The following is a 23,791-nucleotide window of genomic DNA, read 5'->3' as shown; positions in this document are numbered from 1 at the left end:
TGAGCTGGTTTATGCAAGATGTGGGTTTAAACTTTAGTTTTGCCATTAACCTGCTTGATGACCATGTCACTTAGCCCCTGGGTCTCACCTCCCATGTATAGAGTTGGAGGTTAGATACCCTGTTTCCCCGAAAATAACACAGTGTCTTATTTTAAGGTGTGCTCCCAAAGATGCGCTAGGTCTTATTTTCAGGGGACGTCTTATCTTTCCAGTGAGTAGGTCTTATTTTCGGAGGATGTCTTATTTTCGGGAAAACGGGGTATTAGTATCTACGCTTTCGAGTAGTGTGAAGAGCAGAAGGCAATGTTTGAAAATACTTTGCATACCATAAGACATTGTATAAATGCCAAGTTTTTACAATAAACCTTCCTCCCCCCAAAAAAAGACATTTATATTCTACATTTAGTAAGTTTCACATGTACCCTTGTAAGATGCACCATAGGTGTAATCCCACCAATCACCCTCCCTCCGCTCATCCTCCTCCTTCCCTCCCTCCCCCTTCCCTATATTCTTAGGTTATAACTGGGTTATAGCTTTCATATGAAAGCCATAAATTAGTTTCATAGTAGGGCTGAGTACATTGGATACTTTTTCTTCCATTCTTGAGATACTTTACTAAGAAGAATATGTTCCAGCTCCATCCATGTAAACATGAAAGAGGTAAAGTCTTCATCTTTCTTTAAGGCTGCATACTATTCCATGGTGTACATATACCACAATTTATTAATCCATTCGTGGATCGATGGGCACTTGGGCTTTTTCCATGACTTAGCGATTATGAATTGGGCTGCAATAAACATTCTGGTACAAATATCTTTGTTATAATGTGATTTTTGGTCTTCTGGGTATATACCTAGTACAGGAATTATAGGATTGAATGGCAGATCTATTTTTAGATCTCTAAGTGTTCTCCACACGTCTTTCCAAAAGGAACATATTAATTTGCATTCCCACCAGCAGTGTAGAAGTGTTACCTTTTCTCCACATCCATGCCAACATCTCTGGTCTTGGGATTTTGTGATATGGGCTAATCTTACTGGATTTAGATGATATCTCAAAGTAGTTTTCATTTGCATTTCTCTGATGATTAAGGATGATGAGCATTTTTTCATATGTCTGTAGGCCGTGCGCCTGTCTTCTTCAGAGAAGTTTCTCTTCAAGTCCCTTGCCCAGCCTGCGATGGGATCACTTGTTCTTTTCTTGCTTATACGTTTGAGTTCTCTGTGGATTCTGGTTATTAAACCTTTGTTGGAGACATAACCTGTAAATATCTTCTCCCATTCTGAGGGCTGTCTGCTTGCTTTACTTACTGTGTTCTTGGCTGTGTGGAAGCTTTTTAGTTTGATCAGGTCCCAGTAGTGTATATTTGAAGCTGCTTCAATTGCCCGGGGGGTCCTCCTCATAAAATGCTCGCCCAGACCGATTTCTTCAAGAGTTTTCCCTGCACTCTCTTCTAGTATTTTTATAATTTCATGTCTTAAGTTTAAATCTTTAATCCAGTGAGAGTCTATCTTAGTTAATGGTGAAAGGTGTCGGTCGAGTTTCAGTCTTGTACAGGTTGCCAGCCAGTTCACCCAGCACCATTTATTAAATAGGGGATCATTTCCCCACTGAATGTTTTTAATTGGCTTGTCAAAGATCAAATAAGTAGCTGGATTCATCTCTTGGTTCTCTGTTCTGTTCCAGACATCTACTTCTCTGCTTTTGTGCCAGTACCATGTTGTTTTGATCACTATTGATTTATAGTATAGTCTCAGGTCTGGTAGCATGATTCCTCCTGCTTTGTTTTTATTTCTGAGTAATGTCTTGGCTATTCGAGTTTTTTTCTGATTCCATATAAAACGAAGTATTATTTTTTCAAGATCTTTAAAGTATGACAGTGGAAGTTTAATAGGAATTGCATTAAAATTGTATATTGCTTTGGGTAGTGTGGACATTTTAACAATGTTGACTCTTCCCAGCCATGAGTATGGTAGGTTTTTCCATTTGTTAATATTTTCAGCTATTTCTTTTCTTAGCGTTTCATAGTTCTCTTTATAGAGAGCTTTCACGTCCTTTGTTAGATAAACTCCCAAGTATTTCATCTTCTTTGGCACTACTGTGAATGGAGTAGAGTCCTTAACTGTTTTTTCAGCTTGACTATTGTTGGTATATATAAAGGCTACTGATTTATGAATGTTGATTTTGTAACAACTCAGGCCAGATATTTGCTGCATACAAGAGTCACATCTTACCTTAGAAGATTAAAATATAGAATCAAGGTGAAAGGATGGTCATCCAGCAGCGCCTGTGGCTCAAGGAGTAGGGCACCGGTCCCATATGCCGGAGGTGGTGGGTTCAAACCCAGCCCCGGCCAAAAACCACAAAAAAAAAAAAAAAAAAAAAAAAAGATGGTCATCCATATTTCAGGCAAATGGTAATCAGAAAAAAGCAGGTGTTGCAATTCTATTTGTAGACACAATAGGCTTTAAACCAACAAAAGTAAGGAAGGATAAGAATGGTCACTTCATATTTGTTAAGGGTAATACTCAATATGATGAGATTTCAATTATTAATATTTGTGCACCCAACAGAATGCACCTCAATTGATAAGAGAAACTAACAGGTATGAGCAACTTGATTTCCTTCAGCTCCATAATAGTCAGAGATTTTAACACTCCTTTGGCAGTGTTGGATAGATTCTTCAATAAGAAGCCGAGTGAAGAAATTTTAGATTTAAACCTAACCATCCAACATTTGGATTTAGCATACATCTACAGAACATTTCATCCCAACAAAACTGAATACACATACTTCTCATGAGCCCACGGAACATACTCCAGAATCCTAGAATTATTGATTGGCCTAAGGATGAGATAAAACTGCTTAGGTCAAGCCCAGTCTACATGCATGACTTTTAGAGTTATGCTAAGAAAATATGGTGACTCAAAGGAAAAACAATATAGGTACTAAGAGAAGGAGAAGTGGATGCTGTAAAGACACTCACAGTATCCATCAACAACAAACTGACACAGTTATGTGTTTTTAGTGGATTTGATTATACATAATTTCTATCTGTAATGCTTATTCATAGAACAATTATTTTGAAAGGACTCATTATCTGTGTAGATTATAGAGAAGTCTTTTGTGGAACTTTTATGCTGGATTTTATCAGGTATTACAGTTCAAGAGCATTCTAAAAATTGAATGCTCTTGAAAATTGACAGGGAAGTAAGATTAGGTCATATACCTTTGTCACAAGATATTCAAAGTAGCTTTTATTTGCTCATAGCTTGAATTTTCATTTTTGCATAACATACTGATTTTCCTAAGTTGGTTTCTACCTTGTGTTAACTGTGCCTTTGCTTAACAAAGTGAAGTTTATTTTGTACATATGTCTAACTTGGTTGCTGTTAGAACAACTAGGGTATTACTTATGCTGATAACTGATTTTCATCATTACATGCATTTTTTTACTATACCTATATGTGGTTAAATGCAAACCCAGACTGCTTGTGTTTGAACTCCAATTTTGCAATAGATTTGCATACTCCAGTATGCAATAGATTTCTGAACTCCTATGAGGCACAGATTCCTTATCTATAAAGTGGATTTAATAAATAGCCCCTACCTTTTAGAGTTTGTTTTGAGATAATGTATATAAAGTACTTAGTCTAGTGTCTGGCACATCATTTTATGATGATCACCTCAGTAAGTTCAATAGAACTTTATAGTACAGTTAATCATATGAATTTTAATTTCAGAGATAGTAAATGCATCTATTCTGCTTTAGTTTTCTCCTTCATTTTCCCAGGTCAGAAAGTTCTAGTATATTAAAAAGTTATTTCTTTGGCCAGGCATGGTAGCTACTGCCTATAATCCCAGCACTTCGGAAGGCCTAGGATGAGAGGATTGTCTTTTTTATTTTTATTTTTTATTAAATCATAGCTGTGTACATTAATGCGATCGTGGGAGAGGATTGTCTTGAGGACAGGAGTTCAAGTCCAGCTCGGTCAACGCAGGGAGACCCTGTCTCTATGAAAAAAAAAAAAGTTAGCTAGACTTGGTAGTGTGCTTTGGTAGTCCTAGCTACTTGGGAGGTAAGGGTGGGAGGATCACTTGAGCCCAGGAGTTGGAGGCTGCAGTGAGCTGTGATCATACCACTTCACTACAGCCTGGGTGACAGAGCAAGACCCTATCTCCAAAATAAAAAAACGTTATTTCTTCTAGTTCTTTTTTTTTTTTTTTTGGTGAGAGATAATAATGTATCAAATCATTGTTGTAAATATTATTCTAAAAAAGGAAGGAATTAATTATGTGAAATATTTGGGAAATTTATTTCATTAATGAACAGGTTCTTAGTAGTATTTTTGTAATAAAACCATCTTTTGTTTTTCAGTAAAATTCCTGCCTTTCTAAATGTAGTGGATATTGCTGGTCTTGTGAAAGGAGCACACAATGGGCAGGGCCTGGGAAATGCTTTTTTATCTCATATTAGTGCTTGTGATGGAATCTTTCATCTAACACGTAAGTACAGTTGTTTAGTCATTGATTTCATTAAGATTGGTGTTTTTGTTCCATTATTGTGGAAATAGAATTAGAAATGACTGATTGATAGAAGATTGCTTTTGCTTCACCAGATGAATAGTGGGTTTGTTTGTAGATTTGTGACTTTAATGTTGCTTACTATTATTTCTGTATGTGAAGCCTTATTGCATAGCAGGTATATGCTGTTATATTCTAATTGAATTTTATCTCCTTTTCTGGATTAGAGCCATTGATGAATGTTTCTATTTGGAACAAATTGTGTTGATTATAAGGGTATTTCAAAAAAATTTTTGAGTTAAAATAGAGAACTTTTCCAGGCGGCGCCTGTGGCTCAGTGAGTAGGACACCAGCCCCTACATCAAGGGTGGCAGTTTCAACCTGGCCCCGGCCAAAAACTGCAACAACAACAACAACAAAAAATAGTCAGCATTGTGGTGGGTCTGTAGTCCCAGCTACTTGGAGGGCTGAGGCAAGATAATCTCGTAAGCCCAGGAGAAAGGGTTGCTGTGAGATGTGACACCACCGCACTCTACCGAGGGGGAGAAAGTGAGACTCTCCGTCTCTAAAAAAGAAAAAAAAAAAAAAAAAAAAAAAATATATATATATATATATATATATATATTTAGAGAGAGAGAGAGAACTTTTCCATATTCTTTTTTTTTTTTTATTTGATTTATTTATTTATTTTTTTTATTGTTGGGGATTCATTGAGGGTACAATAAGCCAGGTTACCCTGATTGCAATTGTTAGGCAAAGTCCCTCTTGCAATCATGTCTTGCCCCCATAAAGTGTGACACACACCAAGGCCCCACCCACCTCCCTCCTTCCCTCTTTCTGTTTCCCCCCCCATAACCATAATTGTCATTAATTATCCTCATATCAAAATTGAGTACATATTCTTGTTTTTCCATGTGTTAAGAAGGCAGAATTGGTAGAGAAGGGGATTCTCTAATAATTATGTCATGGGAGAGAAAGTCTTGCAGGTTGTCTATCAGAGATGAAAGGATTAGGAATAAAGTATAGATTAGTTTCTTTTTTTTTTTTTTATTAAATCATAGCTGTGTACATTAATGCAATCATGGGGTACCATGTGCTGTTTTTATATACAATTGGAAATATTTTCATCACACTGGTTAACATAGCCTTTCTGGCTTTTTCTTACTTATTGTGTTAAATCATTTATATTCTACATTTAGTAAGTTTCACATGTACCCCTGTAAGATGCACCGTAGATGTGGTCCCACCAATTACCCTCCCTCTACCTATCCTCCCCCCTCCCCGCTCTTCCCTTTCCCCTTTCCCCATATTCTTAGTTTCATGGTAGGGCTGAGTACATTGGATACTTTTTCTTCCATCTTTGAGATACTTTGCTAAGAAGAATATTTTCCAGCTGCATCCATGTAAACATGTAAGAGGTAAAGTCTCCATCTTTCTTTAAGGCTGTATAATATTCTATGGTTTACATATAACACAATTTATTAATCCATTTGTGGATCGATGGGCACTTGGGCTTTTTCCATGACTTAGCAATTATGAATGGGGCTGCAATAAACATTCTGGTACAAATATCTTTGTTATAATGTGATTTTTGGTCTTCTGGGTATATACCTAGTAGAGGAATTGTAGGATTGAATGGCAGGTCTATTTTTAGATCTCTAAGTGTTCTCCACACATCTTTCCAAAAGGAACGTATTAGTTTGCATCCCACCAGCAGTGTAGAAGTGTTCCCTTTTCTCCACATCCACGCCAACATCTCTGGTCTTGGGATTTTGTGATATGGGCTAATCTTACTGGACTTAGATGATACCTCAAAGTAGTTTTGATTTGCATTTCTCTGATGATTAAGGATGATGAGCATTTTTTCATATGTCTGTAGGCCATGCGCCTGTCTTCTTCAGAGAAGTTTCTCTTCAAGTCCCTTGCCCAGCCTGCGATGGGATCACTTGTTCTTTTCTTGCTTATACATTTGAGTTCTCTGTGGATTCTGGTTATTAAACCTTTGTCGGAAACATAACCTGCAATATCTTCTCCCATTCTGAGGGCTGTCTACTTGCTTTACTTACTGTGTTCTTGGCTGTGCAGAAGCTTTTTAGTTTGATCAGGTCCCAGTAGTGTATTTTTGAAGCTGCTTCAATTGCCCGGGGGGTCCTCCTCATAAAATATTCGCCCAGACCGATTTCTTCAAGAGTTTTCCCTGAATTCTCTTTTAGTATTTTTATAGTTTAATGTCTTAAATTTAAATCTTTAATCCAGTGAGAGTCTATCTTAGTTAATGGTGAAAGGTGTCGGTCGAGTTCAGTCTTCTACAGGTTGCCAGCCTGTTCACCCAGCACCATTTGTTCAATAGGGAATCTTTTCCCCACTGAATGTTTTTAATTGGCTTGTCAAAGATCAAATAACGGTAAGTAGCTGGATTCATCTCTTGGTTCTCTATTCTCTACATCTGCCTCTCTGTTTTGTGCCAATACCCATGCTGTTTTGATCACTATCGATTTATAGTATAGTCTGAGGTCTGGTAGTGTGATTCCTCCTGCTTTGTTTTTATTTCTGAGTAATGTCTTGGCTATTCGAGGTTTTTTCTGATTCTATATAAAACAAAGTATTATTTTTTCAAGATCTTTAAAGTATGACAGTGGAGGTTTAATAGGGATTGCATTAAAATTGTATATTTCTTTGGGTAGTGTAGACATTTTAACAATGTTGACTCTTCCCAGCCATGAGAATGGTTTGTTTTTCCATTTGTTAATATTTTCAGCTATTTCTTTTCTTAGAGTTTCATAGTTCTCTTTATAGACATCTTTCACGTCCTTTGTTACATAAACTCCCAAATAGTTCATCTTCTTTGGCACTACTGTGAATAGAATGGAGTCCTTGACTGTTTTTTCAGCTTGACTATGGTTGGTATATATAAAGGCTACCAATTTATGAGTGTTGATTTTGTAACCTGAGATGCTGCTGTATTCCTTGATCACTTCTAAGAGTTTTGTAGTAGAATCCCTGGTGTTTTCCAGATATATAATCATATAATCTGCAAAGAGCAAAAGTTTGATCTCTTCTGACCCTATATGGATACCCTTGATCGCCTTTTCTTCCTGAATTGCGGTGGCTAAAACTTCCATTACAATGTTAAAGAACAGTGGAGACAATGGGCAACCTTGCCTGGTTCCTGATCTGAGTGGAAATGATTTCAATTTAACTTCATTCAATATGATATTGGCTGTGGGTTTGCTGTAGATGGCCTCTATCAGTTTAAGAAATGTCCCTTCTATACGAAATTCTTAAGTGTTCTGATCACGAAGGGATATTGGATATTATCAAAAGCTTTTTCTGCATCAATTGAGAGAATCTATGGTCTTTGTTTTTTAATTTGTTTATGTGCTGAATTATATTTATGGATTTATGCATGTTGAACCAGCCTTGAGACCCTGGGATAAAACCGACTTGGTTATGGTGTATAATTTGTTTGATGTGTTGCTGGATTCTGTTTGTTAGGATCTTGTTGAATATTTTTGTATCAATATTCCCTGGTGATATTGGTCTATAATTTTCTTTTCTTATTGGGTCTTTTCCTGGTTTGGGGATCATGGTAATGTTTGCTTCATAGAATGTGTTGGATAGTCTTCCTTCTTTTTCTATATTTTGGAACAAGTTGAGTAATATAGGTACTAGTTCCTCTTTAAAGGTTTGGTAGAATTCTGACATGAAACCATCTGGTCCCGGGCTTTTCTTTTTAGGGAGGTTTTGTATGGTTGATGCTATTTCCGAACTTGATATGGGCCTGTTCAACATTTCCACTTGATTCTGGCTAAGTCTTGGAAAGTGACGTGCTTCCAAGTATCGGTCAATTTCTTCAGATTTTCATATTTCTGAGAATAAAGTTTCTTGTAATATTCATTAAGGATTTTTTGAATTTCTGAGGAGTCTGTTGTTACTTCGTCTTTGTCATTTCTGATTGATGAAATTAGAGATTCTACTCTTTTTTTCCTGGTTAGGTTAGCCAAAGGTTTTTCTATTTTATTGACCTTTTCAAAAAAGCAACTTTTTGATTTATTGATCTGTTGTATAATCCTTTTGTTTTCAATTTCATTTAATTCTGCTCTAATTTTGGTTATTTCTTTTCTCCTGCTGGCTTTGGGGTTGGAATGTTCTTCCGTTTCCAGTTGCTTCGTGTCTTCTTTTTTTTTTTTTTTTTTTTTTGTAGAGACAGAGTCTCACTTTATGGCCCTAGGTAGAGTGCCGTGGCCTCACACAGCTCACAGCAACCTCCAACTCCTGGGCTTAAGCGATTCTCTTGCCTCAGCCTCCCGAGCAGCTGGGACTACAGGCGCTCGCCACAACGCCCGGCTATTTTTTGGTTGCAGTTTGGCCGGGGCTGGGTTTGAACCCGCCACCCTCGGTATATGGGGCCGGCGCCCTACCGACTGAGCCACAGGCGCCGCCCGCTTCGTGTCTTCTTTATTGTTTTGTTCCAAAAGTTTGGTAATTTTCTGCTTAATCTCATCTATGACCCAGCTATCATTCAACATAAGGTTATTTATAGTTCTTTTTTAAAGAAAAAAGTTTTTTTGTTTTTTTTTTTGAGACAGAGTCATTTTTTCACCCTCGGTAGAGTGCCTTGGTGTCACAGCTCACAGCACACAGCAACCTCAAACTCCCGTGCTCAAGTGATTCTCTTACCTCAGCCTCCCACCTTAGCCTCTCTGTAGTCTCATTTGGGACTACAGGCACCCACATTGCCTGGCTATTTTTTTGTTGCAGTTGTCATTGTTGTTTAGCAGGCCTGGGCCAGGTTTGAACCCGCCAGCCTTGGTGTATGTGACTGGAGCCCTAACCACTGATCTATGTGTTTGGAGCCAAAAAAAAGTTTTAAAATTTATTTTGTTTTTAAAAAGTTTCATTTATGTTTTAGAGACAGGGTTTCCCTGTGTTGCCCACGCTGGAATTCAGTTGTGTGATCATAGCTCACTGTACCTTCAAACTCCTGGGCTCAAGGGATCTTCCTACCTCAGTGGAAATACAGGCGTGTGCCACTATGCCCAGCTAATGTTTTTTTCTTTTTTCTTTCTTTTTTTGAGATGGATTTCTTTTGCTTTGCTGACCAGGCTAATCTCAAACTCCTGGCCTCAAGCAGTCCTCCCACCTCAGCCTCCTGTGTAGCTGGTATTATAGGTGTGAGCCACTATGTCTTCTCTAGATCAGCTAGTTCTTTTTAGTTCTTTTTTTTTTTTTTTTTTTTTTGAGACAAAGTCTCACTTTATCGCCCTTGGTAGGGTGCCTTGGTGTCACAGCTCACAGCCACCTCGAGCTCTTGGGCTTAGGCCATTCTCTTGCCTCAGCCTCTTGAGTAGATGGGACTACAGCCATCCGGCACAACACCCAGTTATTTTTTCCCCCAGATTAATATGAGGGTATAAATGTTTAGGAATGTTTAGGTTACATTGTTTTCATTTCTAAGGTAACTGTTCAAGTTGTTAGAAGTTTTAAAGTTAACATTTCAATAGGAAACTAAGGCATTTGTGTATTATTTGAAGGAAGTACCTTTGCAGTAATGTTCTTGGCAGTATGACGGTACCTACTGTCAGCCTGTTTATAGATAAAATTTGTTAAAGTTTGTCAACAGGTGCTTAGAGATATAATCTTATAGGCTAGAAACAAGAGTTCTGCTTTCTGAGCTAGGAGATGGTTTTCTTCTCAATTTAGAAACACATAGGAGGTTCTGATATATACAACAGTTAATGATGAAGTATATAGTTGGTTATATACTTTATAACTACTTATGGTTATAAAGTGGTGGTGGTGATGGTGGTCGTAAGTGGTACATTATTCTGGGTTTTTTTTTCTCCCTGAATTCTATGTGCTAGTTACTTATTATAGTAAATTTTCAGCCTGTGAATTTGTGTGAATTTCAATTTCTAGACTTTTATTGTTATTTTAGAGTGTACTTTTTCTACTTAAAAACAGTTTACTGTAAAACAATCTCAGCTGAGTTCCTTAGGAGGTGTTCCTGAAGGTGTTGCTGTCATAGGAGAGGACAGCTCTGTGTGTGTTATTGCCCCTGAAAACTTTCCCGTGGGACAGGATGTGGAGGAGGAAGACAATGCTATTGATGATCCTGACCTGTGAAGGTTTAGGCTAATGTCTGTGTTTATGCCTTAGTTTTTAATAAAAAAGTTTAAAAATTGGAAAATTATTTGTCAAAAAAAAAAAAAGGAGGAAAAAAATTAAGGTTTAGGTGTGGTCGCACATGCCTGAAGTCCCAGGTATTCAGGAGGCTGAGGCAGAGGGATTGCTTGAGCCCAGGAGTTTGAGGTTGCTGTGAGCTATGATTATATCACTGCACTCTAGCCTAGGAGACAAGGCAGACTCTGTCCCACTGAAAAACAAAACAAACAACAACAACAAAAACCCTTATAGAATGAGGATATAAAGAAATAAAACATTTTTGTACAACTATACAATGTGTTTGTGTTTTAAGCTAAGTATTACTATAAAAGAGTCAAAAAGTTAAAAAATTATAAAGTTATAGTGCGCTAAGGTTAATTTATATATGCAATCTTTATTTTACTTCTCCTTTTAAAATTTTTTAATAGAATTAGAGCGTACAAGTTAAATTCTGGTCCATGTATATGTTATATAGTAGTTAATTTATTATTGAAGAAAGAAATACTAAAAATAAATGAAATTAGTGTAGCCTAAGTATACAGCTTTTATAAATCTATAGTTGTGTGCAGTAATGCCCTAGACATTGATGTTCACTCATGACTCACTTAGAGCAACTTCCAGTCCTGCAAGCTCTACTCAGGGTAAATGCCTTGTAAGGTGCCATTTTTTATCTTTAATATTGTGTTTTTACCTTTTCTATGTTTAGATAGACAAATACCTGCCATGTGTTACAGTTACCTGTAGTATTCAGTATAGTCACATGCTGCACAGGTTTGTAGCCAGGAGCAGTAGGCTGTACCATACACCATCTAGGTTTCTGTAAGTACCATGATGTTTGCACAATGACTCCATCATGTAATGTGTCCCCGTTGTTAAGTGAGGTGTGGCTGTGGTTGGGAGCAGTACTCAGTAAGACAAATCTGACTCTAAAACATACACTGTTAGCCTTCATACTAGCCCTGACTACTAGAATCAATATGATCCATAAATGTAAACTGTATATGTAATTTAAAATTTTCTGACAGCCACATTAAGAAAGGGATAAATAGGCAAAATTAGTTTTAATAATATATTTAATATAATCAAAATATTCTTTCAAAGCAAAAAGGAAAAATGGAAAGGAGAGGAAAGAAAGAGACAAAATGAGAAAACAAGAAAAAAGAAAAAGAAAAGGGGAAGGAAGAGGAAAGAAAAGAAGGAAATAGGCCAGGTGCTGTGGCTCATGCCTGTAATCCCAGAACTCTGGTAGGCCAAGCTGGGAGAAGCACTTTAGGCCAGCAGTTCAAGACCAGCCTGGGCAACATAGCAAGACCCTGTTTCTAACAACAACAACAAAAAATTAGCCAGGTATGATGGTGCACACCTGTAGTTCCAGGTACTCAGGAGGCTGAGGCAGGAGGATCACTTGAGCCCAGGGGTTTGAGGTTATAGTGAGCTATGATGACACCACTGCAGTGTAGCCCAAGTGACAGAGTGAGACCTTGAGAAAGAAAGAAGGGAGGGAGGAAGGAAGGAAAGAAAGAAAGGCCCAGTTATTTTTAGAGACAAAGTCTCACTCTTGCTCAGGCTGGTCTCCAACTCCTAAGCTCAAGCAATCCACCCACCTCAGTCTCCCAGAGGGCTAGCATTACAGCCATGAGCCACCAAGCCCAGCCATAAAAATTTTTTTTGAGGTACGGTCTTAACTCTGTTGCCTGGACTTGACTGCAACCTAGCTCATCATAACTCCCTGCCACCTCAAACTCAAGCAATCCTCCTGCGTGAGCCTTCCAAGCTGGGACTACAGGTGTGTACCACCACACCTTAGCTTATTTTTCTATTTTTTTTTTTTTGTAGAGATGAGGTCTTGCTGCTCAGGCTGGGCTAGAAATCTGGCCCTCAAGCAATGCCCTCACCGTGGCCGGTATCTTTGAAATGTAGGATTTCAAATTGCTAAAATTATAGGTGTGAGATACTGCACCCAGCCCTAAAACCAAACATTTTAGAAAAATATTATTGATTAACTCCTGCTATTACAACATTCTAAGCCAAAGTCATACTATCATTCTCTCATTGCTTTAATGCAGAACTCCTGAGAATTTTATTTGAATCATTGACGTGTGTCTAAAACTTTTGTTTAAAATATAGAAAACTACTCATGTTTTAAAAAATGAATAATACATGCTCACTTTTTTTTTGTAGAGACAGTCTAACTTTATTGCCCTTGGTAGAGTGTCGCGGCATCACACACACAGCAATCTCCATCTCCTGGACTTAGGCAATTCTCTTGCCTCAGCCTCCCGAGTAGCTGGGACTACAGGCACCTACCACAATGCCCAGCTATTTTTGTTGCAGTTTGGACGGGGCTGGGTTTGAACCCACCACCCTTGGTATATGGGGCCGGCGCCCTACTCACTGAGCCATAGGCGCCGCCCTGTATTCACTTTTTTAAAAGCCAACCATCTAAAATGAAAACTTAGAATTACCCATTTCTCCCTATATCCAAATTCTCTTCTCGAGAAATCTATGATTTCATGTATCTCTTTCTAATTTTTTTCTATGGGTAGAGTACACAGCTGGGCTGTCGACTCTGTAGGCACTAGCCACATGCTATAAAGTACTATTAAATACTTGAAATGTGGCTAGTCCAAAAGATTTCAAAGACAGTACACAAAAAGTAAAATATTTCAGTTCTTCATACTGACATGCTGAAATAATATCTATTTTTTAATTTTAAACTCTAATTAGTATCATAACTGAGATCTGGGAAAGAATGCTTTCTGTGGAAAAGGAATGATACAAACAGAAAAGTAAAGTACTGGAAATAAAAATATGCTTATGGAAATAAAATTTTTCTATCCATAAAAATTGGAAAGATACAGCTCAAGAAATGTAGTGAGACAAAAATAGGTCAGCTTTTCCTTGGCCATCTTCCAACTACAACAGCCACTTCTCACCAGTTTGGGCTGTAGAAGTATTGCAATAAATTCCTATGGAGAAAGGGTCCCTTCCCTGATAAACAGGCAAAGCTTTGCTAACAGAATGCCCATTTGGGGTTCCCCTCCCCTCCCCTTCTAAAGAAGATCACTTGAGCCCAAGAGTTTGAGGTTGCTGTGAGCTGTGATGCCATAGCACTCTACCAAGAATGACAAAGTAAGACTCTGTCTCCAAAAATAAAAAAAAAATAAGTAAATTTTTAAGTTAGGCTAATTATGATGGTTCTAGCAGGGTGATTTAGTTAAGAAGTTTACTCTCAGATAACTAAATGAATGGGTTCTGTTGGAGAAGTTACTTCATTGATTGTTTCTGTGGTTTTTTGTTTGCGTGCTCTGTTCTGCCGTAAAGCAGTATTTCTAAGAAACCTCAGTGTAGTGAACATGTGCATGTATGTATTGGGAGGAGGAGGTAGGGCTGAGGGCAAGGGAGGGGTGGCCTTATCTCTCTTTGTTCTAGTAACATTAATATCTTTGTGTGCACCTATCTTCCTATTATGTGTATTTTTGGTGAGGGCATATTATCTAGCTTCCTCCTTGCACCCCAAGATCATGAAAGGGGGCCTTATGTGCCCTCTGCCAGGTAGAGCCAGAAAGTGGCTTTCTAACCTCAGGTGGGCTTTGGAAGATGTCAAAGATGGAGGGAACATCTTGAGAATTCAGTATTTCATCTCATCTGGCCTTTTCTTTTTCAAGTATAAGAACGATGCTAAAGAAGCACAACCTTTAAAAACGATTCTTAGCAATTGTATTGTCTTTATACCAGTTTTAATATGCACCGTGCAAAATTGTCTAAACAAAGTTCTTTTGTTGATTTGTCAAAGCAAAAGGAAACCCATGCGAGTCATGCCAGCCCACTGCTGTCTGAGATAGGATCAGCAGTCATCTACTTGGTAACAAAAAGCATTCCCTGGTATTAGATTGAATTATATGTAATTTAGGTACAAAATCTTGTGCTTTAGAGTAAATGAGGGTTGTTCCATAATACTATAAAATTGTAATTTAATTATGTATTTACGCCCCTTTCCTTCATACCTTGTAAGTATAGAGTTTTTTTGCTTTTATCAGTTTCATACTCCTTTTGATCATAAATGACTAAACAGATACTGTTACATAAAAAATTGTATTTTTGTGTTATTATATTATATAAAAATTTGAAATCATATATGCTTATTTTAAACAAAATAGGAAGTAACTGAAGTTTATAATAAAATTTCATGTTTCCCCTGTTCCCAGTCTCCAGAAACATCTGCTTTTCTTTGTTTTTAAAATCAGAAAAGATATATATTTTTGTCCTTCCTCCACCCACCTTCCCCTTTTTGACAGAATTTTTCTCTGTCACGCTGGCCTGAGTGCAATGGCACCATTGTGGCTCCCTGCAATCTCCAGCTCCTGAGTTCAGGCAATCCTTCTGCCTCAATCTCCTGAATAGTGGTACTACTGGCACGCCACCATGCCCGGCTTTATTTTTTCTATTTTTGTTAGAAATGGGGTCTTGCTCTTGTTCAGGCTGGTCTTAAATTCTCCATCTCAAATGATCCTCCTGCCTTGGCCTTGTAGAGAGCTAGGATTAGAAGCTTGGGCCGCCTTCTCTGGCTTGTTTTCTTCTGTTTGCACATGTATATCATACAGCATTCATTTTCAGTAACTAAAATATGATAGTGGTATTGCAGAAGGTGAAATCCTACATTTGAAAGATACCCACCATCAATAGTTTTAGAGCATATGCCTCCAAATTTCTTTTATTCTCTAAATATACCTTACTATAAATTGCTGTTATAAATAATTTTCTTCCACAAGTGGAGTGAACCTATGCATACCTCACTGATGATAGAATTTTACCATTACTTTATCTTTCCTTTTCCTTTACTATTTTTCAGCAGCTATGTAGATTTTATTACGTGGATATACCACTGGTTAATATTTTCTTACAAATTGTCATCTGAGGTAATTTATTAACAATCCTGGAGTGAACATTGCTACATGGAAATCTTTTCTTTTCTTTTTTTTTTTGTAGAGACAGAGTCTCACTGTACCACCCTCAGGTAGAGTGCCGTGGCGTCACACGGCTCACAGCAACCTCTACTCTTGGGCCGCCCGGTTATTTTTTTTTTGTTGCAGTTTGGCCCGGGCTGGGTTTGAACCCGCCACCCTCAGCATATGGGGCCAGCGCCCTACTCACTGAGCCACAGGCGCCGCCCTACATGGAAATCTTTTCAAACATGCATGAAGGATCGATCCCAAGTGAAATTGTTGCTTTAAAAATTTATTAGTTTATAATTACATCAGTTTATTTCTCCATTTAGGAAAGTCCCAAGATCTGACCTTTTTTCAGCCTTACTCTGGTGAACTGGGAAGGGACAGTGAACCAATATTATTATTATTTTAAGAGTTTGAGATCCAGTGTGGTGCCTGTAGAACAGTGGTTACGGCGCCGGCCACATACACCCAAATTGGCGTGTTCGAACCTGGCCCAGGCAGCTAACCAACAATGATAACTGTAACAAAAAATAGCTAGGCGTTGTGGTGGTCGCCTGTAGTCCCAGCTGCTTGGGAGGCTGAGGCAGGAGAATCCCTTGAGCTCAAGAGTTTGAGGTTGCTGTGAGCTGTGACAGCACGGCACTCTACCAAGGGCAATGAGGTAAGACTCTGTCTCCAAAAAAAAAACAAACAAAAAAAAAAAGAGTTTGACATCAACTTGTACCCAGCTACCAATAGTGTCTCTTTTAACTCTACTACTTAAAAAAAGAAAAATTATTCATTAATACATTGAATTTCAAAATACTATGGGGGTGCAAATGTTTTTGGTTACATGGATTTTGTAATGCCTTAGTCAGAGTTGTAAATGTTCTCGTAACCCAAGTAGTGTTCATTTTAGCTATTACTCACCTCTCCCCCTTCCCCAAACCTAAACTGTCCACCTCTATTTTTAATCTCTCTTTACTTCATTGGAATTTATATTTCTCACTGGTCCTTGCTTTTGGCAGCTAGCCTAACTTGCCTGTTCTGTGTGCCCAGGAAACCTAGCTTGCCCCAGGATTCTTGGGCCCTTTCATCTACCTAGAAAGGAAATTGGAAATTATGTAGATCCAGGATATGAAAAGCAGCATGTGATAAGTGCTAAATGAATGGTTTATAAAATTAGCGATAGAGAGTATCAAAGAAGGGATAGAAGTTCTAGAGGTGGTCTGGGTCAGGTTGTGTAGATACTGAGATAAAAATACACACTTGTTTTAATAAGTCGCGGGATGTATTCATAATTTTTATACAGGGAAGTGCATAGCCTCATAAGCCTTTCAGGAAATACATTAGATTGGAGAAATACTATAAGAGGGATGATGAGTGAGAACATTCAACAGTCCAAGTTAGAGGGCTCAGAATGGAATGGAAGGGACAGGCTTGAACGAATCAGACTTGGGTAAAGAGTTAATGGTAGTGTTTTTAATCATTTTACTGCAGTTTTCATGTATTTCTCATTTATTTGATGTTCTAAGACATTAACAATATTGTCCCAATCTTTCAAATCCTTGAGAAAAGAACCTGGCTAAGGGAATAGGTGAGTAGTTGTGTGTGGAGCATGATGATGAATGTGTCTAGAGGAGGGAGCACAGATACAGCGTGAGCAGAGCAAACCGGACGCTGATGGTAACACTTGTGAGCATCAGGTTTGGTGAAGAAGCTTGGATGAGAGGAGGGGAATCTATAACCTACTTTCTTCTTTTTAAAGTTTGGTCTTAACTGTTGTATGCTCCTTTACATCTGTCATGTGGCAAATTGATGTGGGTGACCGTATTAAAGCTGTAACATTGGATTCAGTTTTGAAACTTCTTGGGCACACCAACCCCTATATGTATATATTTTAAGAGACAGGTCTGTTTCTGTTGCTCAGGCTGGAGTGCAGTGTAGCCCGATCATAGCTCACTGTAACCTCCAGTGCCAGGGCTCATGCAGCCTTCTTGTTGCAGCCTTCCAAATAGCTGGGGCTACAGATGTGGGCCACCATGCCTGGCTAATTTTTATTTTTATTTTTTTTTTGTAGAGATAGAGTCTCTCTGTGTTGTTCAGGCTGGTCTCAAACTCCTGGCCTTAAGCCATCCTTCTGCCTCAGCCTCCCAAAGTGCTGGGATTATAGGCATGAGCCTCCATGCGTGGCCCCTGTATTCTTTTGATGTGGGAGGAGGAGACTCATGAAATAGCAAAGATAATTGGTACATTGTGTTTCATGTAGCTGGTTAGAGAGTTATGTTTTTCAGAGGTTCAAAAGCCAGGGAGGAAAATTCACATTTCTTTTCCTTTAGGGGGCAAAGAAATTAAGGGACAGTAGAAATATGGGCATTACAGTAGACATTTGACCTTTTCAAATTTAATACTAACTGGTTTGCATTATTTTCACATAATCTTGAAGATATATAACATAATATTTACTTGTAATTTTCTGGCTCATTAATTTCAGTAGTGCCAAGTGATTATGGTTGACTAGTATTTTCTACTCATCCTTCTCTCAGCAATAACAACTATTTTTTGCTATTATAAATTCCTGAGTGGCATCCATCAGGGGTTAACTGTATTTATGATTCTTCATGTCCTTTGCAAACCTAAATAAAGCAAACCAGTTTGGGAACATACAAATGCATTGTAATTGTCTCTTCATACATGTGGGAAATTGGTTCCAGGACTGCCTGTATAGACCCAAATCCGGGGACACTCAAGCCCTGCAGTTGGCCCTTGAAATTTGCATAAGGAAGGAGTTGGCCTTCTACGTATGTGGGTTTTGTATCCAGCTAATACTGTGTTTTTGAATGGTGTCTACCTGAACAAAAGCTACACATAAGTGGACCTGCACAGTTCAAACTTGTGTTGTTCAAGGGTCAACTTTGTTTTCTCTCATAATGATATTTGTAATATTAAAAAAACTTAAGTCTTTTTAGCCCATAATTTACCTGTCAATGATTATTTTCCTAAAAAAAGTCTAGTAAGTAGAGCCTATCAGTTTTTGGAGTACTGCTAGCTGTACTGTCTAATTTTGATGTCACTTGTTTTTATTTCTGGGTGGAGCACATACTGAAACTTGAACTTTAACCTTACATAAGCAAACTGTGTAACCAAATTGTATGTAACCCCATAATAATCTCAAGAAAAACATCTGTACAGTTTTCCACTTCTTAGAAAATACTTGTTTCTCTCCCTACCTCCTGACTATTTCACTTCTTTCTTGGCCTAAGCTAGTCAGATAAGTTCCTATGAAGATACAACTAAGATCAATTTATGTAGATGATTTCTGTGCAAAAGGTTAGAATTTTTGGGTAGGAAAAATAATCTTTATCCTTTCCTCTTTTGTTATTAAAGACAGATTTGTCTTCATTCTGTTTTATATTATTATCCCTTTGTATCGGTTTGAATTTATATGTCTAAATTACTTAGAGCTTTAACAGTAAGATTCCAGAAAGCTCCTTTAGTTTTGTTGCTGGTGTTTGGGTAAAAATAGTTTGTAAGTTGCCTTTTTAGTTTATATGGAATTGTAGCCCTCAAGGCACTACAACTTTATTGAAGTAAATGAGAAGGTAAAAATGCCTTCATTTAATACCCCTACCCCAGGTTACGTTAGGTGTTGTTTATAGGTCTTATAAATCACCTTTAATTACCATTAACATAAATTACTATTTTCAAGAGCCCACCTTCTCCCCACCCCATAAGCATGTCATTTAAAAGTTTTAAATGAGTCACACATTTTTGCCTAGACACAAATTGCCAATATAAAGCTGTGTTTGATTGTATTCAAAAATAATGGAGTTTTTTCCTTGGGTCCTGTAATTTTCTTTCTTGGCAGTATTTATTAAATTAATCTAGTATTGGATTGTGGTAAACAATCTGGCCCCAAAACATATGTTTTCTTTGTTTCTTTAGTACACTTTCAATGGGTTAAGTAATTATGCAGTGCTTCTCATCTACATATACAATGCATTCTAATAATTAACTTCTGTTTACTGTGGAAAATATTGCAGCAGTAGGAAACACTTTTTTCTACTTTGCATCGTAATATTGTATGCAGCTATTTAATCTACTAGCTATTTACAATTAAATTGCTTGAGCGTATCTTTATATTCGTGGTGGTCTTATATTTAGGTGATTGATTCTTATTTTTTTCTTGAATGTTTTTTCTGACATGTTTCAGAGGTCTTCTTTCCTGTCCTCTGGCCCAAATAGCCAACTAACCGTATAGCTTCTTTTCAAAACTTCTTTTCAAAACTCTTGTGTCACCTAGTTGAAATTACTCAGGTATATGAGAGCAAATTCTAAGGTTCTGGAAAGTCTCTTGATCTTTAAGCATCAGGTTTGGGTTTTTTTTTTTATTGTTGGGGATTCATTGAGGGTACAATAAGCCAGGTTACACTGATTGCATTTGTTAGGTAAAGTCCCTCTTGTAATCATGTCTTGCCCTCAGAAGGTGTGGCACACATCAAGGCCCCACCTCTCTCCCTCCTTCCCTCTCTCTGGGTTTTTAAAAAAAATTTTTTTGTTTGTTTTTAGGAGATGGGATCCTGCTATGTTTGCCCAGGCTAGCATTGAACCCCTGGGCTCTGGTAATCCTCCCACGTCAGCCTCCTGAGAAGCTGGGACTATAAGTGTGTGCCACTGTGCCCAACTTAGCACCAGATTTTGAACCTAATTTTTCTTAGTTGTCATAACACTGTCATTATAAGTTAAAAGTGTATGTATTGAGACTGAGCTGATTTTGAAAACCAGTATTCATTATTATACTTAACTGGCATGAATGAAATCAGATGAGTGCTTGTGTTTTATTACAGTGAGTCTTCAATTTCCTTTTGCAAATTTTACATTGATACTTAAAACTACCCATTGCATACCAGATGTAGTTTTCCTACATCAGTGACTTACAATTTTGATCTATGGCTTGGGAATGCCACTGGCTGGCTCTGGCAGTTGAAAGTTAGGGCTGTAGGCGTGTAGGGCTGTAAGGCTCTAAGACTCTAAGAGCTATCAGCTGTGTACTAGTAGTGGTCCTTCAGAATCAAGAGTTTTCTCTTTACAAACTGGCCGTGAGCCTAGAATTTGCTTGTTTAGGGCCATGATGTCCTCTTGTCTGGTCCATCTTTTCTTCCCACCTCAAATCTGTCTCTGCTGTCCTTCCTCACTCCATCAGAGGGTAGGAGGAGTGCTAACTGGCTATCCTGTCCTTGATTGATTCAGCTCTTGCCGTAGGACCACTGAGCTGCCAGAGCATTAGATATTTGTACTTTTCACAGGTAAGGAGCTGGGTCAGGGAAACATGGTCTTGTTTCTCGTTCCAGGTCCCTAAAATGAAAGGGACAACTGTATCTACCTTACGTTCAGTTCTGCTGTGAATTTCTTCTCTTGCATTGCAGGTTGCCAGATGAATCGATCCAAAATTAGGGATTATACACATACATTATTTTATGGATTTTGGGGAGTACGGTTCTCATTCATCCCCCAACTAAATTTACTCTTAAAATATGTGTATTAATAAAATATTAGGTGTGAAAGTACAAGGGACTGCATGTACTTCATCATTTCACTTGTCCCCCCCTCCCCACCTTTTGTACATATAGGCTGAATTCTGATTTGTGTATTGTGGGCAAAAATTTTGTTTAGGAAAGAACTCTTAATTTTCAAAGTAATTAAATGTTATATTAGGGGTTACAGTTACACCAAGGGTTGCTGTCTGTTTTTAGAGAAGTAAAAATATAACCCATAAAGAAATTTGCTGTAGGCGATAGTTTTAAATGCAGCTCCCTAATCTTTTCCCTGTAACCCCGTTTTAGGTGCTACCTGCTGTTTATATGCTTGTGCTTTTAGTGATAGGAAAGGAATCAGCTGGGTAATAGGGAGAGGAAGGAGGATTCCTTGAGTTAGGAGGCCAGCCACTTTATAGTGATACAATTTGATTCTTTTAGGCACCTGTGAATTAGATATTACCCTGGTTTAAAAGATGAGGAAACCGAGTCTTTTTTTTTTTTTTTTTTTGTGAGACAGAATCTCACTTTTGTCGCCCTCTGTAGAGTGCAGTGGCCCCATAGTTCACAGCAACCTCAAACTCGTGGGCTTGAATGATCTCCTTGCCTCAGCCTCCCAAGTAGCTGGGACTACATGTTCCTGCCACAACACTTGGCTATTTTTAGAGACCAGGTCTCGCGCTGGCTCAAGCTGGTCACGAACTCCTGAGCTCAGGCAGTCCACCCACCCCCGCCTTCCAGAGTGCTAGGATTACAGGCGTGAGCCACTGCACCCAGCAGGAAACAGAGTCTTATGGAGTTTAAAAAACTTTTCCAAAATTACACAGCTACTAAATGGCAGAATCAAGATTTTAACAAAACCCATATCTTTTCCTAGTATTCTGTTTATTTCTTAAAGATATTTTTATTAATATCATAAAGCAGTTTTCTTGTTTTAGAATAGCTTTAATATTAATATTATGTTCAATGATAGAATAATATTTCATTGTATCAATAGTCTGTAATTTGCCATTCTCTAAATATTGGACAGATTGATGTTTTCCGTTATTTTGCTATTATAGATAACTCTCCAGTCAGTGACTTTATGCGTATGTCTTTTTGCTTTTATTGAATTACTTTCTTGCAAAATATTTATTGGAGAGAAATTGGTGATTCAAAGGATACATTTCTCTCTTAGGAGCTGTTGCTACACAATACCATGTTGATTGCCAAAAGGATTTTTTTTGAATTTGCTTTTTGTAGAAATTGCTCTGCTCTATTTAACCAACCATAAATGTAAGATTATATGATGTACATAGTAAACATCTTAAAGTGTATGTATCTCAATGAAATAAAGTAACATAGTAACTACCCTTTCAAGAGTAAAGTGGAGGAGCTGGGGAACCATCATACAGAAACAGCTAGAGAAACTAACTATGAGAATAGAACTGTTCCTAAAACTGGTAGCTAGACAGTTGTGAGGGAGAGAATGCCCTGCGATTTAATAGTGTGATGGTTTGTACCCTGCTTGGTATAATTGGTAGGATGTTTTCGGTTAATCTTTATAAGTCAATTTTGATATAAATTAAGACCAGGCTATAATTTTAATTTTGATTTTAATCCTTTGATATAATCTCTTCTGGTTCTTCTCGTCAGCTTGCCTTTGCCAACACTGTAATTCATGGATGAGAATTTAAAAGTTTGCTTCATTTTACTTGAGAAGCATTGGGAGACTGGCTATTTTACTTGCAGAGAGAAGGTTTATACTGTGTATTTACATAGAAGGATCAATATGTTGTAAACATCACTATTTTTTTTCCGTAAATAACTTATGACTTATTGGGTAATATTTTATTATGAAATATAGAAAAGGAGGCAAAGTTAATGTCATCTCAGATAGTATACTTACACCTGGTTTCTGTGAAAATATGTACACATTTATGTACAGTCGACTCTGGAACGAGAGGGTTAGGGGCACTAACCTCCCACTCAAGTAAAAAATCCATGTGTAGCTTTTTTGTTTTTTTGAGACAGGGTCTCATTCTGTTCCCCAGGCTGGAGTGCAGTGGTGCAATTATAGCACACTGTAGCCTTGAACTCCTAGGCTTCCACCTCGGCCTCCTAAAGTGCTGGGATTACAGGCTTGAACCACTGCACCCGATCTGTTATTTCCATGTCATTTTTCATAACTACCCATACTAAAGGCAGAATGGAAGCTGACCTTATTAATTTATTTTAAAATAACAATGATAAACCCATAATGTGTTTACATATTTTTTGAAAGTTATATTTTCTAAAACAAAAATATTTAATGAGACAGATGGGATCTTTTTTTATTTTTGTAAATCTCATTAATGTCTGTCATAATAGAAGGCATTGCCTTATTTCCTTGTATAGTTATGTTATCACAATATGTCCTTTTGGTTGAGGTCTGTGAAAAAAATCTGGCCTCACACTGATGTGGTTGGATAATTGTGGATATTCTTCCTTGATACTACATCAAATTTTGACAAATAACAGTGACTTAAAAGTTAATTGGAATGTGAAATCTGCAGTGATAGCCAGGAGTATTATGTACTCTATTACATTAGAGTCCCTTGTCTATGTTGTACTTTGAATGACTCTTTTTAAAATCCATTTGGTCATTTGGAAAATGTT

The 23,791-nt window shown here is 37.7% G+C and overlaps 1 protein-coding gene across 1 annotated transcript in view; it reads left to right on the top strand.

Moving 5' to 3' along the window:
• OLA1 (Obg like ATPase 1) overlaps positions 1 to 23,791 on the top strand; it is a 183,253-nt gene that overhangs the window by 26,503 nt on the left and 132,959 nt on the right. Inside the window, exon 4 of the mRNA XM_053597129.1 lies at positions 4,379 to 4,506. Coding sequence (XP_053453104.1) covers positions 4,379 to 4,506 — 128 coding nt within the window. The remainder of the gene's footprint in view (positions 1 to 4,378; positions 4,507 to 23,791) is intronic.

Source organism: Nycticebus coucang, chromosome 7 (assembly GCF_027406575.1).
Source record: "Nycticebus coucang isolate mNycCou1 chromosome 7, mNycCou1.pri, whole genome shotgun sequence".
NCBI lineage: Eukaryota > Metazoa > Chordata > Mammalia > Primates > Lorisidae > Nycticebus > Nycticebus coucang.
This window is presented reverse-complemented; position numbering and strand designations above follow the sequence as displayed.